General features: G+C 40.6%; 1 protein-coding gene across 1 annotated transcript; it reads right to left on the bottom strand.

Annotated features, from left to right (window-relative positions):
- Window positions 1-21,261, bottom strand: C23H4orf50 (chromosome 23 C4orf50 homolog). Its single transcript, XM_054172090.1, has 11 exons — window positions 20,605-21,261; window positions 19,306-19,457; window positions 17,629-17,767; window positions 15,708-16,403; window positions 10,498-12,666; window positions 8,919-9,020; window positions 8,440-8,586; window positions 5,601-5,777; window positions 3,181-3,237; window positions 2,439-2,621; window positions 1-36 (listed from the first exon to the last, which is right to left on the bottom strand). Exons 2-11 carry the CDS (start codon window positions 19,332-19,334, stop codon window positions 1-3), a joined length of 3,735 nt encoding a protein of 1,244 aa, XP_054028065.1. The 5' UTR covers window positions 19,335-19,457; window positions 20,605-21,261.
- Window positions 21,262-22,347: the final 1,086 nt, after the last annotated feature.

Here is a 22,347-nt window from a genome sequence, read left to right as displayed (position 1 = left end):
TTAATGCCGAATGTTTATTATGGCAAATACACCAATCTGAAATGAAATTCCTCAAAATAAAGTACAAGCAAAGAGCTTCCTGGTGTACAGTTTTATGGTGAGGAAAAGTAATTTAAAACCTAGCCCTCTTTAGAGGGACTTGAATATTAAGAGAAGGAAAACTGACTTTCTTTTACTGCAGTATATATCTGGCCTCAGTGAAAAACACAGGGCTGCCACAAAAAGAATAGAATAGAATAGAACAGAATAGAACAGAATAGAATAGAGTAGAACAGAACAGAACACAACAGACCAGGTTGGAAGAGACCTTCGAGATCATCATGTTCAACCTATCATCCAACACTATTTAATCAACTAAACCATGGCACCAAGCACCCCATCCAGTCTCTTCCTAAACATCTCCAGTGATGTTGATTCCACCACCTCCCTGGGCAGCCCATTGCAACGGGCAATCACTCTCTCCATGAAGAATTTCTTCCTAACATCCAGCCTAAACCTCCCCTGGCACAGCTTGAGTTTGTGTCCTCTTGTTCTGGTGCTGGTTGCCTGAGAGAAGAGACCAACCCCCACCTGGCTACAATCTCCCTTCAGGTCTCCCCTGAGCCTCCTCTTCTCCAGGCTAAGGAACCCCAGCTCCCTCAGCCTCTCCTCATGGGGCTTGTGCTTCAAACCCCTCCCCATCTTTGTTGCCCTTCTCTGGACACATTCATGAGACACTACATGAGTTAAACAACTCACATTCAAATACTTTTTGAGTGAGAAATACAACACCAGCATGTGAAAATAATGAAGAATGGCAAAGCTGAGAATGCATGCTGCTCTGCTCAGCTGAACTGATTGGAAGTCTTGAGTTGGTACAAGTCAGCACAATAAAGCCATTGGAACAACAGCCATTTATTGTGCCCAAGAGTAGTCTGGCATGCTGACAGTGAAGTGTGAGGAGAAGTTCCAAAGATGATTAGGTTTGCATCACACTGTGTCTGTGTTTTAGTATTTTAATTGGGATGAGCATTAGGAAGAAAATACTTCTGGCAAAGAGAAGGGAATGACCAACTATCCTTTGTGTCCAGAATGAGCAAAGAACTGAAGTTCACTTTTGTCTTTAAGCATGAGTAACTTCTTGATGCCCATAAGCTTTCTACAGAAGTCAGAGCTTCCTAGCACAGAGGTAGGGCAGACCAATCCAATCCAATCTACATTTAATTCCACATAGAGATAAGGGGGGGGGGAAAGAAGTTCTTAAAATAATTTTGAAACTTATCTTCTTCTGAGAACCAGACACAAAGGTTGGGTTTTCTTAAAGAATTACAAAAGGCCAGACACAGATTTGAATGCAGGGCAACAAAGCTTGTGAGGGGTTTGGAGCACAAGCCCTGTGAGGAAAGGATGAGGGAACTGGTGTTGCGTAGCCTGGAGAAGAGGAGACTCAGGGCAGACCTGATTGCTGTCTACAACTATCTGAAAGGAGGTTGTAGCCAGGTAAATGTTGCAGGCAGCCAGCACCAGAACAAGAGGACACAGTCTCAAGATCTGCCAGGGGAGGTTTAGGCTGGATGTTAGGAAGAAATTCTTCATAGAGAGAGTGATTGCCCATTGGGATGTGCTGCCCAGGGAGGTGCTGGAGTCACCATCACTGGAGGTGTTTAGGAGGAGACTTGATGGGGTGCTTGGTGCCATGGTTTAGTTGATTAGATGGTGTTGGATGATAGGTTGGACTTGATGATCTCAAAGGTCTCTTCCAACCTGGTTTATTCTATTCTATTCTAAAAAAAAAAGTGGAAGTGACAGCTGGGCATAACCCTGGAATTGTAGATGTGAGTTGCAACAAGACTAGGAGTCAAAATGCAAAAAGTGAATCCTCAGAGATGGAAGGTCAACTCAGTTTAACATGTGCCTATAGAATTCAAGATGGCATTTTACAAAGCAAAGGAATGCATCACATAAATACAAACCAGTCCTGTTTTTTCCTTCTTTATTGTAACAACTATTTATTAAATTAGGAGTAGTGACTCTTGACAATTTTGTCACCGAAAACTGATCCATAGAAAACTAAATGTTTCATGGGAACAAACAGATCTGCCTTCCTCATTTATTCAGAAATCTCAGATGATGCAGGAAGAAAATTGAAATTTAAAGTGAAATGGAATAATATGTGCTGCATTATTCACTAGGATACCCTGTCAAAATATTAGGGGGGCACTGAAGTACTTTGTGACAAGGTCCAGAACATTTAAACCTTGACCAAAACATCATGAATACAGTCAACTCCACTGACTTGTCTGAAGCAATATTTATATTAAGTTGTGAAATGTACTCTTCAGCTACACACTGAGTCTTACTAAAAGCTTTAAAAAGCCCAAACAACAAACTAAACCAAAATTCACTGACAGTACAATGGAGGAAACTGGAGGATCTTACAAGGAAGTGTAAACACTTACCCCTTGATCACACACTGGTGTAAAAACAACACTGTACTCTGCCAGGGCCACATCGTTCACCAAGTTTTTCACCTCTTCATCAAAAGCAGAGTTAATAATTCCTCTCCTGTGGAATTCTCCATGCATCCTCCTAATGAAGGTGTTCCTTTCCTGGCACTTCTGGGTGAGGCAAGCCAGCTTAGCCTATGCAGTGTGAACACAGAGACACTGACCTCAGCTCCTCTTGAGACTGCAAGATTGTGTTTTGTTTATGATCTTAAATTTCACGTGTTTTGACCCAATGCTGCAGATTGCATTCCTACGTTTTCTAGGTGCCTCTGCACCTTGCAATTGCAAGATGTGCACATAGACAAACTGGAAAGTAGCCTATGCAGCATGAACACAGAGACACTGACCTCAGCTCCTCTTGAGACTGCAAGATTGAGTTTTGTTTATGATCTTTAATTTCACATGTTTTGACCCAATGCTGCAGATTGTATTCCTATGTTTTCTAGGTGCCTCTGCACCTTGCAATTGCAAGATGTGCACATAGACAAACTGGAAAGACATGCTGTGTGAGGTCTTTCTTTTGGCAGGTTGAAGAGTACCCATAGTAATAACATCAACAAGCCCTTGCCTAAAGTTTGGTAGCAAAAGCTAAGCTGGGGGCATCTGCAGAAGGCATGCACACACACAGAAGCCTGTGAATAAAGGGAGACACCTCTGTGTAGATTTTACATTGGCTCTCAGGAAAATACAGTACCTTCAGAGGAGCTAGTGTCAGCTTGGCTTCAGACTTTCTCTTCTGAAGTTCTTTTTCCTGAAAGGTTGAAAAACATTCTGCATTAATTTATCTGAGTCACACTCAGCATCATTGTGTGACTCTGTATCACAAAGATGAAGCAGTGTAAGGAGCTGCTTGTATACAGAGAGACCCTGGCACACAAACACTGCCCTACCAGCATTAACACCAGGCTTATGTATTTTCTGCTTTCATTGTTTTCAGAGTGAGGTTATTCCATCAAAGCAGCACCACATTAAAGACTTGGTATCTTTCATTATGCACTCATGTTCCCATTTACTCTGTGGATCTTCCAGATGCCTCTGCTGCAGAAAGCTTTCCCTTTTCTTATTTATATTATGCTGTAAAACGAGAGAAATGGGAAGGGATTTGCTGCATGCCTATTCCACACCAGGCTCTGGGAAGTGAAGAGCAACATCTTTCTGCTCCCACACAACTGATACATGCACTCTCTTAGGAGGTGAGCCAGGGTGAGACAGATGACTTAGTCTGTACTTGATGATTAAAATATTTCCTATTTGAGGGAAATCTGCATTCTGATTATGCAGAAAAATATTAGCAATATCTTGCCAGGCAAAATCCATGGCTGTTGTGAATCAATACAGTATTATTTTGCAATAATATACAAATTCCTTTGCATTTATTTTGCATGATAATGTGTATTTCTATAAAGCCTGCAGTAAATATACTATGTGCATCAGAAAAGGATTCTCTTTATGAGAATTCTGTCATGCTGAAAGAGGTTACAAAGTCTTCAGCCATTAACTTTTGGGCTTGGGAAGAAACAGTGTAGATAGGACATGAAAGACAAGTATTTACATTGCAGGAGCTCTGGGGGAACAAAGGAAAAGCAGGCAGCAGGTCCCTGCCCTGGTGACACTCAATTCTTGATGAGGCTTGGAGCAAAACATTCTGCTGACGAAACAGAATTAAGAGTTGCCCATTTATGAGTTGCCCATTTATATGGCTAGCACGTCTCACCCTTTACTCACCTACCATCTGATATGCACCATCCATCACTACAAATACCAGACTACAAGACAATTTCATTTCATCATCACTATTCTGCTAAAAGGCATCCTAATGAATGCCTGGGAAAAGCCACTAATCCTCTGTCCAGGGGTGGTTTAAATCACAGAACATGAGAATGCTGGGAGGGGGGGAGGGAATGCAAACCAAACACACTGAAAAAAACAACCCACAACAAACAAGCAACAAACAAACCAACCCCACAAAAAACAACCAAAAAAACCCCAACAAAACCAACCCACCACCAACAAAAAAAAAAAAAATCCAAACCAAACCCCAACAAAACCCAAACCCTAGAACTGTGTAACAGGTGGGTTTATCATGGAGGAAGTGGGATGAAATTTACACCAAGTAGGAAAAAAAATAATCTCTTGTATTTCAGAGAAGAGACAGAGGACAAACATGTTCTATATGTTGTATCAGGATATGAGGAACACTATTGAGCAAACACCATTTATTGGTTGTTCCAGATTTTGCTGGGCAACTCCAATTTGGCTGACATTGTAACCACCATCCTTTTGGGAAAAATAGTTTCTAAAGAAATAGGAAACAAAAACTAAGGTAATAAAGTCTTAGGAGGAATTTGTTTCCACGTAAGAGTTTAGTAGCTTTAGTCACACTGATAGCTGTGATGTCAGGCAACAAGGCAGCAGCTTTGCCAACGTTAATGTCTACCTGCTCTGGATGCCAGGTGAAATGTAATGCCCAAGCATAAAAACTGCCCAGGTAATGATACTTGTGTACACCTGGGAGTTCTCACCAGAATAATCATCAATTAATAGAAAAAAACCCAAACCAAACATCTAACTGGAAATCTGTTAATAGAACTCTTAATGTAGAACTTCAGATGCTGGACCAAAACTCATTAGAAAGAAACTTTTAAATTCTAACGCTAGCTCAACCGTGTTTTGTCATCTGATATAGTGCAACAAGAGAGTTGGGAATGTTAAAAGTCCTGACAATTCAAGCCAAGGAGGTGGGTCTGTAAAAAAAACCAAACCAAACCAAACCCCAACCCAACCCAAACCAAAAAACCACCAACCACAAAGAAAATCCCCCACATGTTATTTGTATTACAGTATGGGGATTATAGCAGAGACTGTCAGCAAATGATACTATAGTCTGTCATCTTTCCATAACGTGGACCACTCAGGTACTTTATATCTTTTCCTTATTTCTCAGTAGTCAAGGGTATTTTAATATGCCTGGAAACCATTTAATTATCCTCAGACTCATTTCCCAGGAAAGAAGACTATTTCAGTTCTTTCCTTTGAGAAGAAAGGGGTAGAATCTGAAGCCTAAGCTCGCATTTGCCCAACCACTTCAGCACACTGAAAGCAGCTTTATTATACCTTTTCACATAGCTGAGCCCGAAGGAGTTCCACTTCATTCTGCAAGTCATGAAACTGATTTTGTAATGCAGCCTGGTCCCTGAGCTGGGCTTTCAAGGTCAGCACTTGCTGTTGCAATCTCTTATTAGCCATTTCATTCTCCTCTATTTCTTGGGCATCTTTCCCAGTGTACACAGGCTGGAGGGCAAATACACAGATGTTCAAATTAGATACACAAAAGAATACAGATATTCTCAGTCATGTTTTTGGAGCACAAAGCTTCTCAATCAATATGCACACCTTGCATGTAAAAGGAAATAAATAAGTAAAGTTGATATAAAATGTATGACTACAAGCCTTCATAAACATTTTGCAAGTAATGTCTTGCACTAATCTTAAATGTTTTAGGAGCAAGAAGTTCTTGATCCCCCATGAGAACAGGTGTAGGACTGGGATTTCACAATACTCCTTAAAGGTAAGCATTGTATTACAGTCACTTTATATCTGGGACACTGAAAGATGAGGTGACCAACCTCTGGTCACACAGTGAGTGATAGTCCCCAGTCTCCTGCTGCAGCTGCTATATAATATGCCTCTTGTTTTTTCCTGCATATATTTATCTCACACAGCAAATTCCACTTTCCCAGTTATAGTTTTGCTTTGGAAGATTATTAATAAAACTGCTTAGATTTTAAGTATAAAGGTCAAAAATGTTTCAAAAGGTCAGCTCCCAGAAGTGACACTGCCAGATTCAATGGATAGATTAAGAATGGAGGAAATCTGAGGATGATGAAAGCCTTGTGAAAACCATTTCTGCTGTTGGAAATTTACATTAAACCAAACAAACAATAAATGACTGAGTTGATACACACAGCTGCTCAAGATTTCTGATAACACATTGTATAAGCAAGTCTAAAAGATGAAGCATTTCTGTGATTAAGTGAAAAAAAAACCTAGTCAGATTGTTGATATACTGTGGTAAACCCACATAACCTTCTGACAAAACACATAGGAAGATGGTTTGATTTTAATGGCTACTCACATTGATACAACCAAGACAGGAGGAGAGGGGCACTAACTTGAACATAGGAAGTTCCATCTAAACGTGAGGAGGAATTTCCTTACTTTGAGGGTGACTGAGCACTGGAACAGACTGCCCATTGAGGTGGTGGAGTCTCCATCTCTGGAGTCATTCAAAACCTGGCTGGAGGCATTCCTGGGCAGCCTGATCTAGGTGAACCTGGTCTGGCAGGGAAGCTGGACTACATGATCTCCAGAGGTCCCTTCCAATACCTATCATTTTGTGATTCTGTGAAGAACTAATATTCAGCCAAGATGGAAAACAACACAGTTAAATTCTCCCTGGATTCCTGACAGCCTTTCCAGTTTTGCCAGTCTTGGTGACTGCAACACACTGAAAGCACGGTTTCGTAGAAAACAGCAAACTGAAGTGATAGATCACATAGCTCTGCTTGCAACCCATCACTGCAACACAGATAACACCAGAAACAGGACATTTTCATACTGCTCTTTCTAGGGGAGCAAGTGCTCGATGTGCAACATTCCAGCTTTGTACCAAACTTTCTGGCTCCCTCTTGTGTTGAAAGAAAAGAACAATAACAACTATTGGACACATGCAAGTTGATTAGGTGAGGGTTGCAGTGACAAAAGCCCGAGGATGAGCCTGAGACATGGTATTTTCCTCATCTTCTTATTTCCCACACACAAAAAAGGTAGGTTAAATAAAAAATGGAAAGCCTCCCTGACTGAAGATGCTTAGTGGAATATGAGGTGGGGAAGTAGAAAAATTTCTCTCTGTTTTCAAACTTCAAGAAGCTATTTCCTTTTGCATTTTGCTCACCTGCTAGCAGTTTTCTGTAGTTGTAAAGCACAAGTGAGGCATGCAAGGTTTATTTGTGATCACTTCATCAGATCTCCCAGTTAACAGCAACATGGCTTGTGTGAAAGACCCAGCAGCTGTGACTGAGAAATTACCAAAGGATACCCAAGACTAAAATGCAGCATTTAAATGCACCATATTCTTGTAAAATCTGGCAAGTTTTCTAGTCTTTAAAGTTGGTGCCTTAGCTCTGTTTTATTTGCAGTGAATAACGTCATGCCAGTCTTTTGGAGCCTCAGCTGAGAGCAGTGATCCCTGGGCACTGGGGGTTGTAGAACAGAAAATATGTACAAAGCACTAAAAGACACACTCAAAAAAAGTAAAATAGTGATAGAAAGATTCCCTGGGCTTTGGGGATACATGCCTGACCTTTACATGTTGGTTACAGACTTTGACTCCCCATTAATCCACATCACCTGCTCACTGGCAGTGGAACTTGGTCTACAAAGTGCCTGGCATCATAGTTTCATTTTGTCTGGGCCACATCTAGGAAATTTGGGCTAGAAGGCAGAAAGGTCAAATACTAAAATAAATGGGGATTCCTCCAACACCTTTCATTGAGACCACGTGGAAATGCATGCCTCAGAAAATGACAGGCTAAAGTGAGCAGGACAAGACCTCTCCCAGAAAAAAAATTGAAGTGTCTATAATGCTCATGCAGAGCCCAAATTTTGGACTATCCTGTAGACAGCCTACCTGCATAATCATAGAATCACAAAATGCTTTGGGTTGGAAGGCACCTTTAGAAGTCTTCTAGTCCAATCCCCTTGTAGTGAGCTGGGACATCTTTAACTAGATTGGGTTAATAACTGCTGCTTGCTTTCACATTTATATCTCCAGTAGCTCTAAGTGCTCTGTACTTGCTTCGAGGATATTGCCAAGAACAATAATGGGTGTCTCTGCATCCCAAACACATTCTCTTAAGGAATATACTTTTCTCTACTCCATTTACCTACATACCATTAATTTGGAGCGCTGCTTTCCAAGCTTTTTGTTCCCAGCCTCTTGTTTAAGATGGTCTAATTCTGAGAGAGCCTGTGTCAAATGAGTTTTGACTTCTTCATATCTTGTTTCAGCAAAGCCAAGTTCTCTGTACCACTTCTGGGCCTAATGAGAAGTGTAAAAAAAACCCCAAACACCAGGATTACTGAGTGTAAACAGTCTTGTAGTGGTGCCATTTTTCAATACCAGCTTACAGCCACAGACTTGAGTCTAATCTCCATATCACAGGTTTTAAATTGCTTCAAATTGATTAAAATAAATGGAATGACACAACAGATGACAATCTTATGAGAAGAAATGACTGAGACTCTTCAAGTAACTCTTAGAGATCTCAGCAGATTAGGCACCCCCCTGGTTTGCAAATGTAGAAAGAAGGACAGCCATGCAAATAAATAAACAAAAGTGCTCCTGAGAATTACATCAGAATAGGAAGTTACCTCTTTTTTTGATTGTTCTAATTCCTTTTCCCGTATTTTCAGTTCCTCTTTTACCTTTTCGAATTGCTCTTTCATCACACTGCAGCTTTCAGACATGCTGCCCTGGATACACAACAGAAAGACGTGACTCCTCTCACCCATAGAAAATGGCACACAGGTATTCACAGAACACCACATATTTCCCCCCCTGAATTACTAAAAACATTTCCAGAAACCCAAGCTATCAGAGATAAATCTTCCCCTGATGATTTTTCTCACTGAAGTAACAATTCTGCTTCTACAATGACAGAGTGCTCTCCAGAGAAATTCACTGCGGAGTATGATTTATGACTACAGGGTAAAAACATGGATGAGAGATACACTATAAGCAAAGATCCTGTATTTAGGTGTATGTCTCAAAAAATCAAAACACTAAAAAATAGAGACCCTATCAGAATGAAAATCAGTAAGTGAACCAGGCACAGATCCAGACTGGGTGCAGAGTGTGTCGAGTGTAGCTCTGAAAAAGACTTGGGTGTATTGATTGGTGAGAAGCTCACCATGAGCTCATGCAGCCCAGAAGGCAAATCGTGCACTAGGCTGCACCAAGAGGAGTGTGGCCAGCAGGTCAAGAGAGGGGATTCTGCCCCTTTACTCTGCTCTTGTGAGATCCCACCTCAAATACTGCATCCAGTTCCGGTGTCCCCAGCATAAGATCACAGAGCTGTTTGAGTGAGCCCAGAGGAAGGCTACAAAGATGATTCAAGTGCTGGAGCACCTCTGCTATGAGGATAGGCTGAGTGAGCTGGGGTTCAGCCTAGAGAAGGCTTCACAGGGACCTTAGAGCTGCTTTCCAATACCTGAAGTGACTCCACAGGAAGTCTAGAGAAGAACTTTTCATAAGGGTGTCTAGCAATGGGACAAGGGGGAATGGTTTTCAGCTGTGGGATGGTAGGTTTAGACTGATCTTAGGAAGAAGTTCTTCATTTAAAGGGTGGTGGGACTCTGGAATAGGTTGCCCAGGGAGGTTGTGGATGCCTCCTTCCTGGGGGTGTTCAAGGCTGGGTTGAATGAGGCCTTGAGCAGTCAGATCTAGTTGAGAGGTGTCCCTGTCCATGGTGGGGAGGTTGGAGTAGATGATCTCTAAGGTCTCTTCCAACCTAAGCCATTCTAAGATTCTATGAGTCTATAAACATAAGTGTATTTTCAGTAAGGCATGATTGCTTCACAACTCTGAATGCTTCACCATGATAACAAATGCTTGTGGAAATTTGCTCTACCAGAAGCTCTTGCAGTAAGAGCTATCTTGCAATAAGATAACTAATTTCAACAGTTCCTGAATAATGCAATCTTTATTATTTTAAAGTGTGTAGCTTGTGGTATTGATTTAAAACTCTAATACAGCATTCAGAAAAAATGGCTCTGGCATTTTGCTTTCTGTTTCAAAGTTAAAATTAGCAATTCAGATCTCCAGCACATAGGAGACTACAACATTTTCTACATTACAAAGTTAATTTAGCTTTGTCCTCCAAATGACATTCATATCCCCCCTCTCTTTAGAAGATCCTGCTTGATAGTAACGACAAGAAACGCTATTTACCTCTTTTCTTGGGAAATAGCTTGAAGGGTCTGTAATGAGAATTTCCTCAGTCTGAGTTCCACTACATGCTGTTCCAATGCTCTTTGGATTAAGACCACGTTGTTGGCTCTCTTCTTTTAGTTTTACTGTCTTTCCCTTTGTTCCCAAACATTTCTCTTTCCCTAGCTCTTCATAGCTGAAGCCCAAGGAAGACATAAGCTCTTTCAATTTGTTATTTTCTAAGATACAGTTTGCATTTGCTTTCTGAGATTCATCAAGTTGTTCTGAAGTTTCTTTCTTGATTCTGGCCATTTCTCTTTTCAGAGCACCTTTTTCTTCCTGTAAATCAGAAATTGTTTGATGACAGCTGGTTTTGCATTCTTGAAGTTCTGAAACCAAGGTCTTGTATTTGTCCTGTTCACACTTGACCTCTGCCAAACATCTCAATAAATTTTCTTTTTCACCTTCTAACAGAGATATTCTTTGTATATGTCCCTCTCTCTCTTGTATTAATTCATTATGTTTTGCCACATAGTTCTCCTTGTCTTGTAATAATTTAGCTATTTCTTCAAAGCATCTATTTCTTTCTTCTTTCAGGTCAGAAAGCAGCTGGAAATATCTCATCTTCCTTCCATTCAGGGATACAACACTCCTGGGAAGTTTATTTGATGCAATTGTCAATGAGTCTGTCTCAGAATTCCTATTTTTCTCTTCAACACATGCAAGGTTCTTAGAGAAGGTTTCAACAACAAGTGTTCCTGGGCTCGTGGTGTTTTCTTCTGATAAGTTATTATAGCATCCACCACCAACTTCTTTCTCATTCAGTAAGTTTTGGAATGAAACAATGTTAGCTTCATCTGTTGCTAAAATGTATTGAATATACGCATCCATCTCCTCTTCCAGTGCACACATCATCTGAGCATATCTCTCATTCTCTTCTTGTAACACACAGACTTTTTTGGAGTAATTTTCATTCTCCTGCATCAGTAGAAATATCCTCTGAGAACACACAGCCAACACTTTTTCCAGTTCACTACCAGCTTCCAGTGGGGACAGATGACAGAAGCGCTCATAAGAAGCGCTCCCTGACAGCAGCATTTTGGTTAAGCACGCAGCCCTCTCCCGTCTAGGAGACACTAAGTTCAGCAGATAGCCCTCTTCCTCTGACCAAAACAATCCAGGAGAGCATGCATATTGCATGTTTTCAGCAGCTATTTTTTGACTTGAGTCATTCTTCTCATTTGATTCACAGAGTTTCAGGGTTTGGACAGAATTCTTTTCTTTCAGGCCAATATTACTGGAAGAGTTTGCTTGGCAAGCTGGGTTCTGAGGTTGCTCTCCTTTCTCCTCCATTTTGACGATGTCTTCTCCACTATATAACCTATTCATATCAGAAATGCAAATTCCTGAGAGGTTTCCTTCTTTCTCCTTTAGTTTAGGGCTACTTTCAAAATGCTTCTTAACGGCTTTAAAATGGACAGATAAGTTTCGGACTTCTTGTGGGCTATCTAGATTGGTTTTGGCTACCATTCCTTGATTCCCAGGCCTAGTCAGTTCAGTTTTATTTAACAATTCAGAACTTTCCTCAGGAAGGCAGGCTGCCTGTTGTGGTTGGGCTTCCTCACTCTGTATTTCTTCTCCTTCAGCTCTCCCTTTAAAGACTTTTTGGTGATACTTTCCATCATCAACAATTTTATCAGGACATTTATTTTCACTTATGCTTTTTGGCAGAATTTTCTTGTTTTCCCAACGTCTTTCCACATTGCATTTCTCTAGAGATGATGTGAAAATTTCAGTCACAGTGCAAGGCACATTTCCACGACCAAGTGCAAAAGTCTTGTCAGAAAATCCTCCCTCTGCAACAAGGCAGAGACCATCAGAGCAAAGAGTGGTATTTTCCTCACTTAAATCCAGACTCACTTCCTTCACTGTGGTGACAGCTGATATATGGTAGCTTTCAGGTTCAAACAAAGTAAGTTGGAGCTTCTTTATCATTAAATCTTCAGCCACAGAAACAGGGAATGTCTTTGCTGGTAGATTTATGGGTTGATCCGTCAAGAGAACCAAGTTTTCTTCATCTGTGGTTTCCATATTTGCCTCATCGTTAGCTAACTTAGAGCAAGGGAGAAGCAGTCTGAACAACAGGGGATTATCTTCTGGAGTACCTGTTCTCTTTGTTCCAATGGTGACCTGGCAACAGCAAAAGAGAAATCATAGAATCATAGTATCAACAAGGTTGGAAGAGACCTCAAAGATCATCAAGTCCTGCTTCAAACTGAAAAATATAAGCTGGGACATATTACTCTGTGTTGGTAATCATAATTTTTTTTCCACTTTAGCCACAAAACACTTGATTACAGACAGATGAGAAAAGAATATTTCCATATAAAGAGTGCCCACATTATTTAAAGAGTTGCAATGGTAGTAATGATACCAGTAAGTACAAATGCACACCTGTATTCATCTTGAATAACATCTTTAGTAGCTATGATTTACAGCTACTTTCATGTTCATCTTTAAATATACCAGCTCTTCATTTTGTCTCAAAATCCAGAGACAGAGAAAGTTACACAAAATGATGAGGAAAATACAGTGTTTGACAGCCAGGAACCTTACACTGTTAATTCAAGACACCATCTGACAGCTGTAGAAAGGGGCATAGCTTGGTGTTTGATACCTCTCCTCAAGCAACAGCTTCAACAGACCCCTAACCTTCACATCTAAAAACTGATAAATCAAGGCACAACCCCATGAAACTACCTGTGCTTTTCTCCATTTTTCATTGAGGCACAGGCTTTAACTGGAATTTTGCAGACAGGATGCCAAAACCAAGACTGGAAACTCTGATGAGGCTTATGTGAGTACATCTCTCTGTGAGATCCAGTTCACCTCTGCAGTACCTCACCTTTACAGTTCCTCACCTCTTCAGAAGCGTAACAAAACACCTAACTGAATCCAGCATTTTCACGTGAAGATGCAATAATGACTAAGGCTAATTTTCAAGAACAGCTGATGTGTTTGCTCAGTAAATACTACCTCATCCAAATGCCAATCTCATCCAACATGTATTTCACAGGATCTGCTAAGCCTGTCTTCACAAACTACCTTTTTTTCCTGGCTATGAAATACACAAATGATCCAGTTTCCCCTGTCACTGAAAAAAAAATCATGTATAAGCAGCATCCAGAAATGTAACAGTGTGAAAATCTTTCTTCTATTGCACAAAACATCTCATTTTTATAGCTGTTGAGGGAGTAGGATGAGCTCAGATAGGATTTTTCTTGTTTCTATTTTGGCTTGAATACCATAAGATCAAGGTAATGAGATTAGGAAGTTCCATTTCAATAGGTGCTGCTAAAACGCTAGGGGGAAAAGCCCTCTTCAGTTTTACAGTACAACAGCAGATGTCTCCCTCCTCCTTTTATCATAGATACTGATTTTTTTTCCCCCCTGCTATCTCATACCATTTCCTACCAGAAAAAAATCAAGTCATTTTGTAGCAATACCAAAAGGAGGGGCAGAAGACACAAAATAGATGCAACTGATACTATACACAGCATTTAAGGAATGTAATCTATTGTGAAGCAGACTAAAGGAAACCATTTTGACACAAATTATGGCTTGTTCATTTATACCCCAGACTGGGTAATTGAGACTCAGTAACCTCCTACAACACAGCTCTAAAGTAATGCATAGAAGAGAAATGATTTAAAAATAATAAAGGGAAATTTATTTACTTTTTTTTTTTAGGCTACTGCATGGAATGAAAGGCTGCCCAGGGGGGTGGTGGAGTCACCATCCCTGGAGATGTTCAACAGGGGACTGGACATGGCAGTTGGTGCCATGGTTTAGTAGCCGTGAGGTCTTGGGTGACAGGTTGGACTTGATGATCTTTGAGGTCTCTTCCAACCTTCTTGATTCTATGACTCTATGATATTAGGTCCTGTTTTATTTAGAGGTTTTGGGTTGATGTCAGGCAGTTAGTCAGTTGACATATCCTGCTTCCACATTTTCAGATAACACTTTCTCCTTTTCTCAAACCAATAGCAATTTTCCCCTACTTCTCTGGCTTTGCAAGCCACCTCAGGGCAGCTGCATACATACATGCAGTGAGGCACAGCTTCTGAGTTCTCCACAAAGGTCACCCATATGCTGCCAGTTACTTCAGGATGATCTTACCACTTTCTCTCACGCACACAAAGGTAACATCCTGGAGCTCACTACTTTGGGGCTGTAAAGCCACTAATGCTGCAAAACCACCATCTCTGCAAAAGCATATTCAACTACCAGGCTAAAAACTTATTTTTTTCTAGCTTTTATGGACAAAAGATCCTCTTCACCTTCTCTCAGTTCTGACAGTCCTCCCATACTAAAGGATTTTGTTCATGCTCATTACCTCTCCATTAACTGCAGTTAAAATCAAGAGTCAGGTCACAATCTGAATGGAGTGGCTGAGTGTCAGGCTTAGCTGATTTCACTTTATTTAACAAATCCTCAGAATAAAAACACCCTCCTCTACCTCAGTGGATCTAGAATAAAACTTTGTTTGAGTCCTCTCTGTGAAAAGACTTGCTCTTTGTCAGCAAAAGGAATTGGCAGAAGCTGGATGCCATATTACAGCATACGCAGAACTTTCCCATGCAATGTTGGAGTGCTTGAAGCAAGCAAATCTTTATTCAGCGCAAACAGGGCATATCACAATGCTGTGGAGCTGCAACCCATTGAGCATCTCAACTCACCCCCAGTCATTACTACTGTGTCCATCATCCCTTGTTTACCATTATCCAGAAAAATCTCTCAGACAAAATTTATTGTCAACTATGCTTTATTTTCTTCATCATTTGGGCATGAAAAACATGTGAAAACTCACCCAACCATAAATACACTACTGCACTGCATGGTGTCCATGGGAGAGAGGTCTCAGAAGTTCTCCTGGGCTCTACTTCCAGTGTCAGCTGAGACCTTTTCCTTGAGTGTGTCACTCAAAAACTTAAGGAAGCAAGTCCTCAATGTGCCCCTAATAAAAGTACTGACACAATGAAGCTCTGGATATTTAATTCAGTGGGTGTGAATTAGGCACTGAAGTACTAAAGCATCAACAGAAGTAAAGGAACAGCATGCAGGAAGGAAGAAGCCTCACACTTGAATCTTGGTTACACATCTAATAACATGTGTAAACCAAGCAGATATAAAGAGAAAAACTAAGTGTATTTTACCTTATTTCTACTTACCAGTTCAACGCTGCTATCTTCATTCTCCAGTCTTTGATGTCCTGAGTCCTTTTCTTTCCTCTTTTTCACTTCCACCTTACTGTGATCTTTTAAAGCCCTGTTTTCATCCAAAAGCTTGTCAATTTTCTCATGTAGTTTGATTTCAGATAATTTCAGAGTATACACACGATGGGAAGATTCTTCCAATTGTCTTCTGAGAAAGTCTTCAGTGTCCTGAGAGCACTGGAGTTCAGTCAGCAGGTCTGCCTGTTCTCTTCTGTTGTCATCTTCTTTTTTGCTTAAGAACTTCAAATTTTGCTGAAATGCTTCAAGGTGGCTTTTCATGTCATGCTCCACAATTTGAATGCAAGTTTTCAGTTCCATTACTTCCATGTCAGAATGCTCATAGTCCCGAGTCCCACCAAATGCTGATTCCAGCTTCTGTTGGAGATACTGCACCATTCCCTCTTCTAACTCAGATGTTAAAAGAGCAGTATGGGCACTAAGGTCTAGGACTTGCTTTTCCAGCCTAGATACCTCACCCCGAAGGTAACGCTCCCTTTCTCTCAGCACTGCTGTCTGCTGTCTCTGCCTTTGTTTGTAGTGCTCAAAATACTCTGACTGGCTTTTTATTTCATCTTCTTTTGTCTTCAGCTGCTCCTGAAGCCAACGTAATTTTTCCTTTTGCTTCTTCTCTGACTTTTCTTGGTTATCAATCTATCATTTGAGAAAGTTAACTGGTTAACATCCTAATACTAAATCTCTTCTTCCCTTGCCACACACTCTGCCCTTGTTTTCTGAAAACTCAGGAATAACATAAGTAGAAATTTTTAAAGCCAGTAAAATCCTGCACTTAAAGCAAAAGTGACCTACTGTTTTGTCATTTCAGCCACCACTAAAACATCTCAGTAGGAAACAAACCAAACAAACCAAGCAGTTTACATAAAATACAGGAGGTGCTTAAACACTTTCTTTTACAGTTCATATCAAATTAAAAGCAACCTTTGAGCTGGAACTCATATAACCAGCACTGAACTACACTAACTGATCCTTAACATGGACAGTAGTGTGACACTGAGATGTCACAGGCAGAGGAGCTGTAGTTCTGTTGCAGAAAACAGAGCTTGCACCTCCCAAAGGCCAAGCTTTCCCTCTTTGCCCTTCAGCACACCTGTCATCTGCCAGCTCCTTTCATGAACAGGAACAGATGACTTTTGAATCAATTTGAGAGACTTTGATATTTTCGTGTTCATCAAAGCATGGTTGAATACAGAAGACATACAGAGGCAAAAGGTGTCAATGAAAGACAGAAGAGGCTTTCATCATCTCCATGCTGCCCTCATTTTGAGTAGTGTAAGGGTATCATAGGGCCATCATAGCAACTTTAAAGTAAGTCTGAAAGCACGGAGATATTACTGCATTTTTTCAAGGACTTCTTTAGGTCAGACTTTTTGATCTTTGGTACTACCCAGTCCAAGGGGTTCACCAGCAAGAACACAAGGAATGCTAGGCTGAAATGTTACGTGATCAGATAGGTGTGGGGATCCTTTGGCTGGTTATCTGTCGATGGGAATAAGTACACATACACTTCACTTGTAATTGAAAAAAGCAAAAACTATTCATTCTTACATGTCTTGCCACATGGTACTAGTGTCCTCTCAGAGTATTCAACTTGGAGATAAAATGCTCAGAATATGGAAGTGTATCTTGTGATAAACAGAATCAGAAGGCATAATCTCGCTTGCCCTACCCCTGCAGGTGTTCAGGGCCAAGTTGGATGGCACTTTGAGCAGCCTGGTCTCATGGAAAGTGTTACTGCCCATGGCTGGAGTACTGGAACTAGATAGCTTTGAATATCCCTTCCAACCCAAACCACTCTGTGATTCTATGCTTGCCACAAAGAGAAGCTAAACTAGGCCATTTGAAACAATATCCTCCTCACCAAGTCGATCAGGTCCTCCTGAATGTCTCGCAGTTTCCCTTTAACACGCGCATTTGCATTTTCAATCCGGTGCAGCTTCATGTGGAGTTGATCAGTCATCACAAGAAGTGCTTTGTATGACAGCTCCAGCTCTTTCATCCTGTGATAGCGAGAATGAAGATATTTGCTAAGTAAATACCACACAGTATAGTTCCAGATGGATAAGCACTCCTCAGCCATGCATCGATTTACCTTTATTTTTCCATTTTTCTCCCAATGACAAAAAGAGAAACAATTGTTAATCACTAATAATAGCACTCAATTCTTAACAAGCCTACTGCAGTTTGTGTAATACACTGGAGACTCAAATCTGTTAAAGGCTATGTTCATTCTTTCTGTTGGATTAATATGAAAACCATAAGCAAACACATTTACAAAATTAATGGGCACTGAAGTTTGGTATGCAACAAAGCTGGGGAGGGGTTTGGAGCACAAGTCCTACGAGGAGGGGCTGAGGGAGCTGGGGTTGCTTAGCCTGGAGAAGAGGAGTCTCAGGAGAGACCGTATTGCTGTCTACAACTACCTGAAGGGAGGTTGTAGCCAGGTGGGGGTTGATCTCTTCTCCCAGGCAACCAGCACCAGAACAAGAGGACACAGTCTCAAGCTGTGCCAGGAGAGGTTTAAGCTGGATGTTAGGAAGAAGTTCTTCATAGAAAGAGTGATTGGCCATTGGAATGTCCTGCCCAGGGAGGTGGTGGAGTCACCATCACTGGAGGTGTTTAGGAAGAGACTGGATGGGGTGCTTGGTGCCATGGTTTAGTTGATTTGACGGTGTTGGATGATCTCAAAGGTCTCTTCCAACCTGATTTATTCTATTCTATCAAATAACAACCTACTGGAAAGACAACCACTACACTTTGGCCTCCACATTTACCATAGGAGTTTTCCAGGTTCACAGTTTGCAAGTTCATATTTTATGATGATGTTAAATGTTTCCCATCAAAATTAAGATTACAGGCAACCTGTGAGTAACTATTTGTTTTACCGGAGGAGGAACTTCTTCAGTGTGAAGCTCACAGAGCACTGGAACAGGCTCCCCAGAGAGGCTGTGGGGTCTCCTCCTCTAGAGACTTTCAAGACCCATCTGGATGCATTCCTGTGCAACCTGCAATAGATTCTACAGTCCTGCTCTGGCAGGGGAGGAGTTGGACATGATGATCTCTGGACATCCTCCCAACCCCTAACATCCTGTGATCTGTGACTGCCTACAAAGTGGATTTTGACAAAACACACCTGCTTTCTGAAATGGGGGAGGGGTTTTTTTTTGCAATGCAAAATTCTAAACAAACTCCTGACTTAAAAGAAGAGCAATATATCTTAAAGCAGAATTTACACTTTGTGAATATACAAGAACGAAACATCCCGAGAAAGCTGTCCGGTTGTCGCCACCAGACTTTAGATCATGCTGCAAGTCTGATTTAAAAGATAAAAACCTAAAATGGAACCTGCATTTCTATTCTGGCAGCCCCAAGGAACACATACATGCATCTAATCAGGCACCCTAAAACCACAAAAAGATCGTTCTCATTGCTAGTTTTGTATGTATCATTTGATAGCAAATACCTGGGACAGAGGGAAGAGTACATTTGCCACATCACATGAATTTTGAATGAACAAAAGAAAAGGCCTTTTATTTACCTCTTTCTTAGGACAGTATCTGACTCCATGTAGTTCTCCAGAGCACCTTTCAGTTTTTGTTCTAACTTTTCCAGCTCTTTTATCCTGAGGTTCAACGACTCTTCTCCAGCACTGTTTACATGTTCAGCATGTCTGCTTGCATCTGCTAGTTCCTGGAAAATCCAGGAAGTATCAATTTTAACATGGAAATTCAGGGTATCAAATCCTTCATTACGGGGAATTTTAATACAGCAACAAAATTCTTGTCTCCCAGATGAGGGATCCATGAGGAACCCCCCTCCACTGAATTTTTAGGTTCTTGATGTACTGCAGTCTAAGCATGCAATAAAAGAGTCCAAGCCTCTGATAGTCACATGAACAGTCCTCAATTCTAAGCACATTTATTATTTATGAGAGAGTCTCATTTCATTAGCCCCAAGGTAATTCAGCATGTCTGAAAAGAGTTGCGGTTCACAACACGAGATCCCCATAAAAGATTCAATTAGACTTATTCAGGAAGGAATTAGGCATGGAAGGTTTGAAAAGAGGGCAATTTTCCCCTAAACAGGGGATTTCATAAAACTAACTAAGTTTATCACAGAAAAAATAATAATCATACTTAATTTGGAAAAAAAATGTATGTTGTTTTCATTCAAGGCAAAAGATTAGAAAAGGATATTTGCCATTCAAAAGGCAATCTGTGACTAGTTCAGAGACACATTCAGTCTGTTGGAATTCTGCATCTGATGCTTTCCTTAAGAGTCTATTTCACCTCTAAAAGGTTATGAAACCATGGCTAAAAGGAATTGTTAAATGTGAGCTTTGGGAGGCAAGTTTGGTTCTTGTCTTTTGCCTCTTCTGGTAATAGCTCTAAAAGTTCTTCAGACTGCAGTTCACCTTCATCCACACTCTTTTCAGTAAGTGTAGTCCGACAAGTGGAGGCTGTGAAATGCTTTTGCTATATTTGCATTAATTTGGAATTGGAGCTGTAATTGGAAGTCAACCACCAAGTTTGGTCCTATTCTCCAGGAACTAATGCAACTACTTTGTCTCTCTCTCTTTCTTTCTTTTTGGTAAAAAAATGCTGTATCAACAGAGCAAGGAAGAAGAAAGCAACTACAAAATTACAAATCCTGCTGCCTCAGCACAGAATGAAATCATCACGATTTCAAACGCCACCCAAATCAGCCAGTTTCATTGAGAAGATGGTCATGTGTGAATTACAGTGTAACAAAACACATCAAAACATAAGAAAATGAAGCTGCTCATACATTTTCTGCTTTTTAACATGACCATCTCCAGCCTCTGCAGTGTGCTTACCGTAACAGCCACATGCTCTGCCCATCCGGTGCTTGTGCTTTTAGTTCCGGTTCCAAAGCAGTGATGGAGCAAAACTATGTTTATGAGAAGGAAGAGTGTTGTTTTGCCTGGTTTACTTATCTCAAGCTCTGTTTATCTCCCATTGTGGTCCTGCTCTTCAGAGTAATGCCAAATCTTCCTTTTGCAGTGAAGACCTCATTTTTCCACATTGTGTCATCACACTGCTAAAAGCTTAAACTAAACCATGAAAAATCTCTACTTGAAAACACATTCCTTAAGTGCTTTTCCCTTTTGAATAGGACATCAAGAGCAACACATTCTTTTGTGGCTTGAGTTTCCAAACTGGCATGATCCTTGTTTCTAACTGAAATTGTGCTTTGTACCAGGAAACAGGGTCATTCAGATTCTCACAAGAGTCACAGTTCGTTGCATCTGACAATGAATCTTGTGGAGTGTCTCAGCTCCTTCAGCAGGTAAATGATCTTGCCTGGCGACTCTTTGTGAGGAGTACATCTCAGGTCTTAATTCAGAGCCTAAAAATTATCTGAGAAAACTGGGATGTTTTTGGAGGCTGATTTCTGCACCTTCAACAGATATTCTGTTGCTATGACAAATCTGTTCCTCAGCTTTCTTTGTGCTGCCTTGGTTACTCTTTACCTTATGTTATCTATTTTTTTGTTTCAATCATAATTCCCACTTTATCTGATGTATTATCATAACCATCTTTTTTCACTCTGTGCTCATGTGGGAGTTCAGTGTGTCCATGGGAACAGACTTGTTAGTTGTAGCTTTCTGTGTAGCCCTTTTAACACAAAAATGATTTCCAAGAAAATGTGAAGGAGAAGAAAGATATCTTTACCTTTCAATCTTGTGCTTTAATATTTTCAGCTTGAATTGACATTCCAGAAATACTTTAAATTATCTGTTTGCCTTTCCAGCTCTGAAATGATTTGCTTTTCCTTCTTTGAAAGAAAAGGCTAACCTTCTTAGTTTTTCCCAACTCTCCATCTTAAACAACTTTTTTCAACTTTCAAATTTCAGTCTGTGCTTTGCACACAGTTTTTCTTGCAGTTCAGCTGGTCCACGTCATCGACTGTTCACCACCTCTGCTGCTTGAGCTTGTGCCATTTTTGCTTCCCGATAGCTACACCTGTTTTTAAAACTATTCTTTCATGTGGGAGGCTGCTATGGTTTCCAAATATTTATTTCCAGCTATTTCTCTGCTCATCATATTCATCTACCTACCCAGTTCTTCAAGCTCATCTCTCTCCAAGAAGAGGTAACTGAGCAGCGCACAGGACACATTCTCTTTTCCTGGCCTCTTAAGGCCACCTTGGGATCTTCCATTCTCCCAGTGCTCTCTTTACAAGTTACTGCCTTAATTTTCAAGATTTAAAAATAAATAAATAAAATAAAACCATAATCATTTCTCCCACACAGCTCTTACCCACTTCCAAGTTGTCTTGGTTCAATCTACCATCTTGCCTTTCTCCAAAACTCATCTCTTCCCCATATATCGATTTCCATCTTACAAATTTAGTTCCAAGGTTGTAAATCCCCCTTTGCTTCCAGTTTGGAACAGTTTGTTTCCTGTCAGCTATTTACTTATTGTCACACACTTAACTTTTTAATGTAGATATTAAAAAGGAGGTTTTGTGTTTCCTGGGTGAAATGCAAATCACATTTGTTGAAAGCATGCAGGATGGAGACAAAGATCTCAGCACTGTAAGAAAACCATTTGGT

This window comes from Dryobates pubescens, chromosome 23 (genome assembly GCF_014839835.1).
Source record: "Dryobates pubescens isolate bDryPub1 chromosome 23, bDryPub1.pri, whole genome shotgun sequence".
In the NCBI taxonomy this organism is placed as follows: domain Eukaryota; kingdom Metazoa; phylum Chordata; class Aves; order Piciformes; family Picidae; genus Dryobates; species Dryobates pubescens.
Note: the sequence above shows the minus strand (reverse complement) of the source record. Positions and strands in the feature narration are given on the sequence as shown.

What these genes read in the sequence shown, in the direction of transcription:
- C23H4orf50 (XM_054172090.1), bottom strand. Translation starts at nt 19,334, where the DNA reads ATGGAGTCAGATACTGTCCTAAGAAAGAG. An exon ending in AGGAGGACCTGATCGACTTG is followed by an intron (nt 16,404 to 17,628) that starts GTGAGGAGGATA and finishes CTCAAATGATAG; the next exon opens with ATTGATAACCAAGAAAAGTC. An exon ending in GGGCTCAGCTATGTGAAAAG is followed by an intron (nt 3,238 to 5,600) that starts GTATAATAAAGC and finishes TCAACCTTTCAG; the next exon opens with GAAAAAGAACTTCAGAAGAG.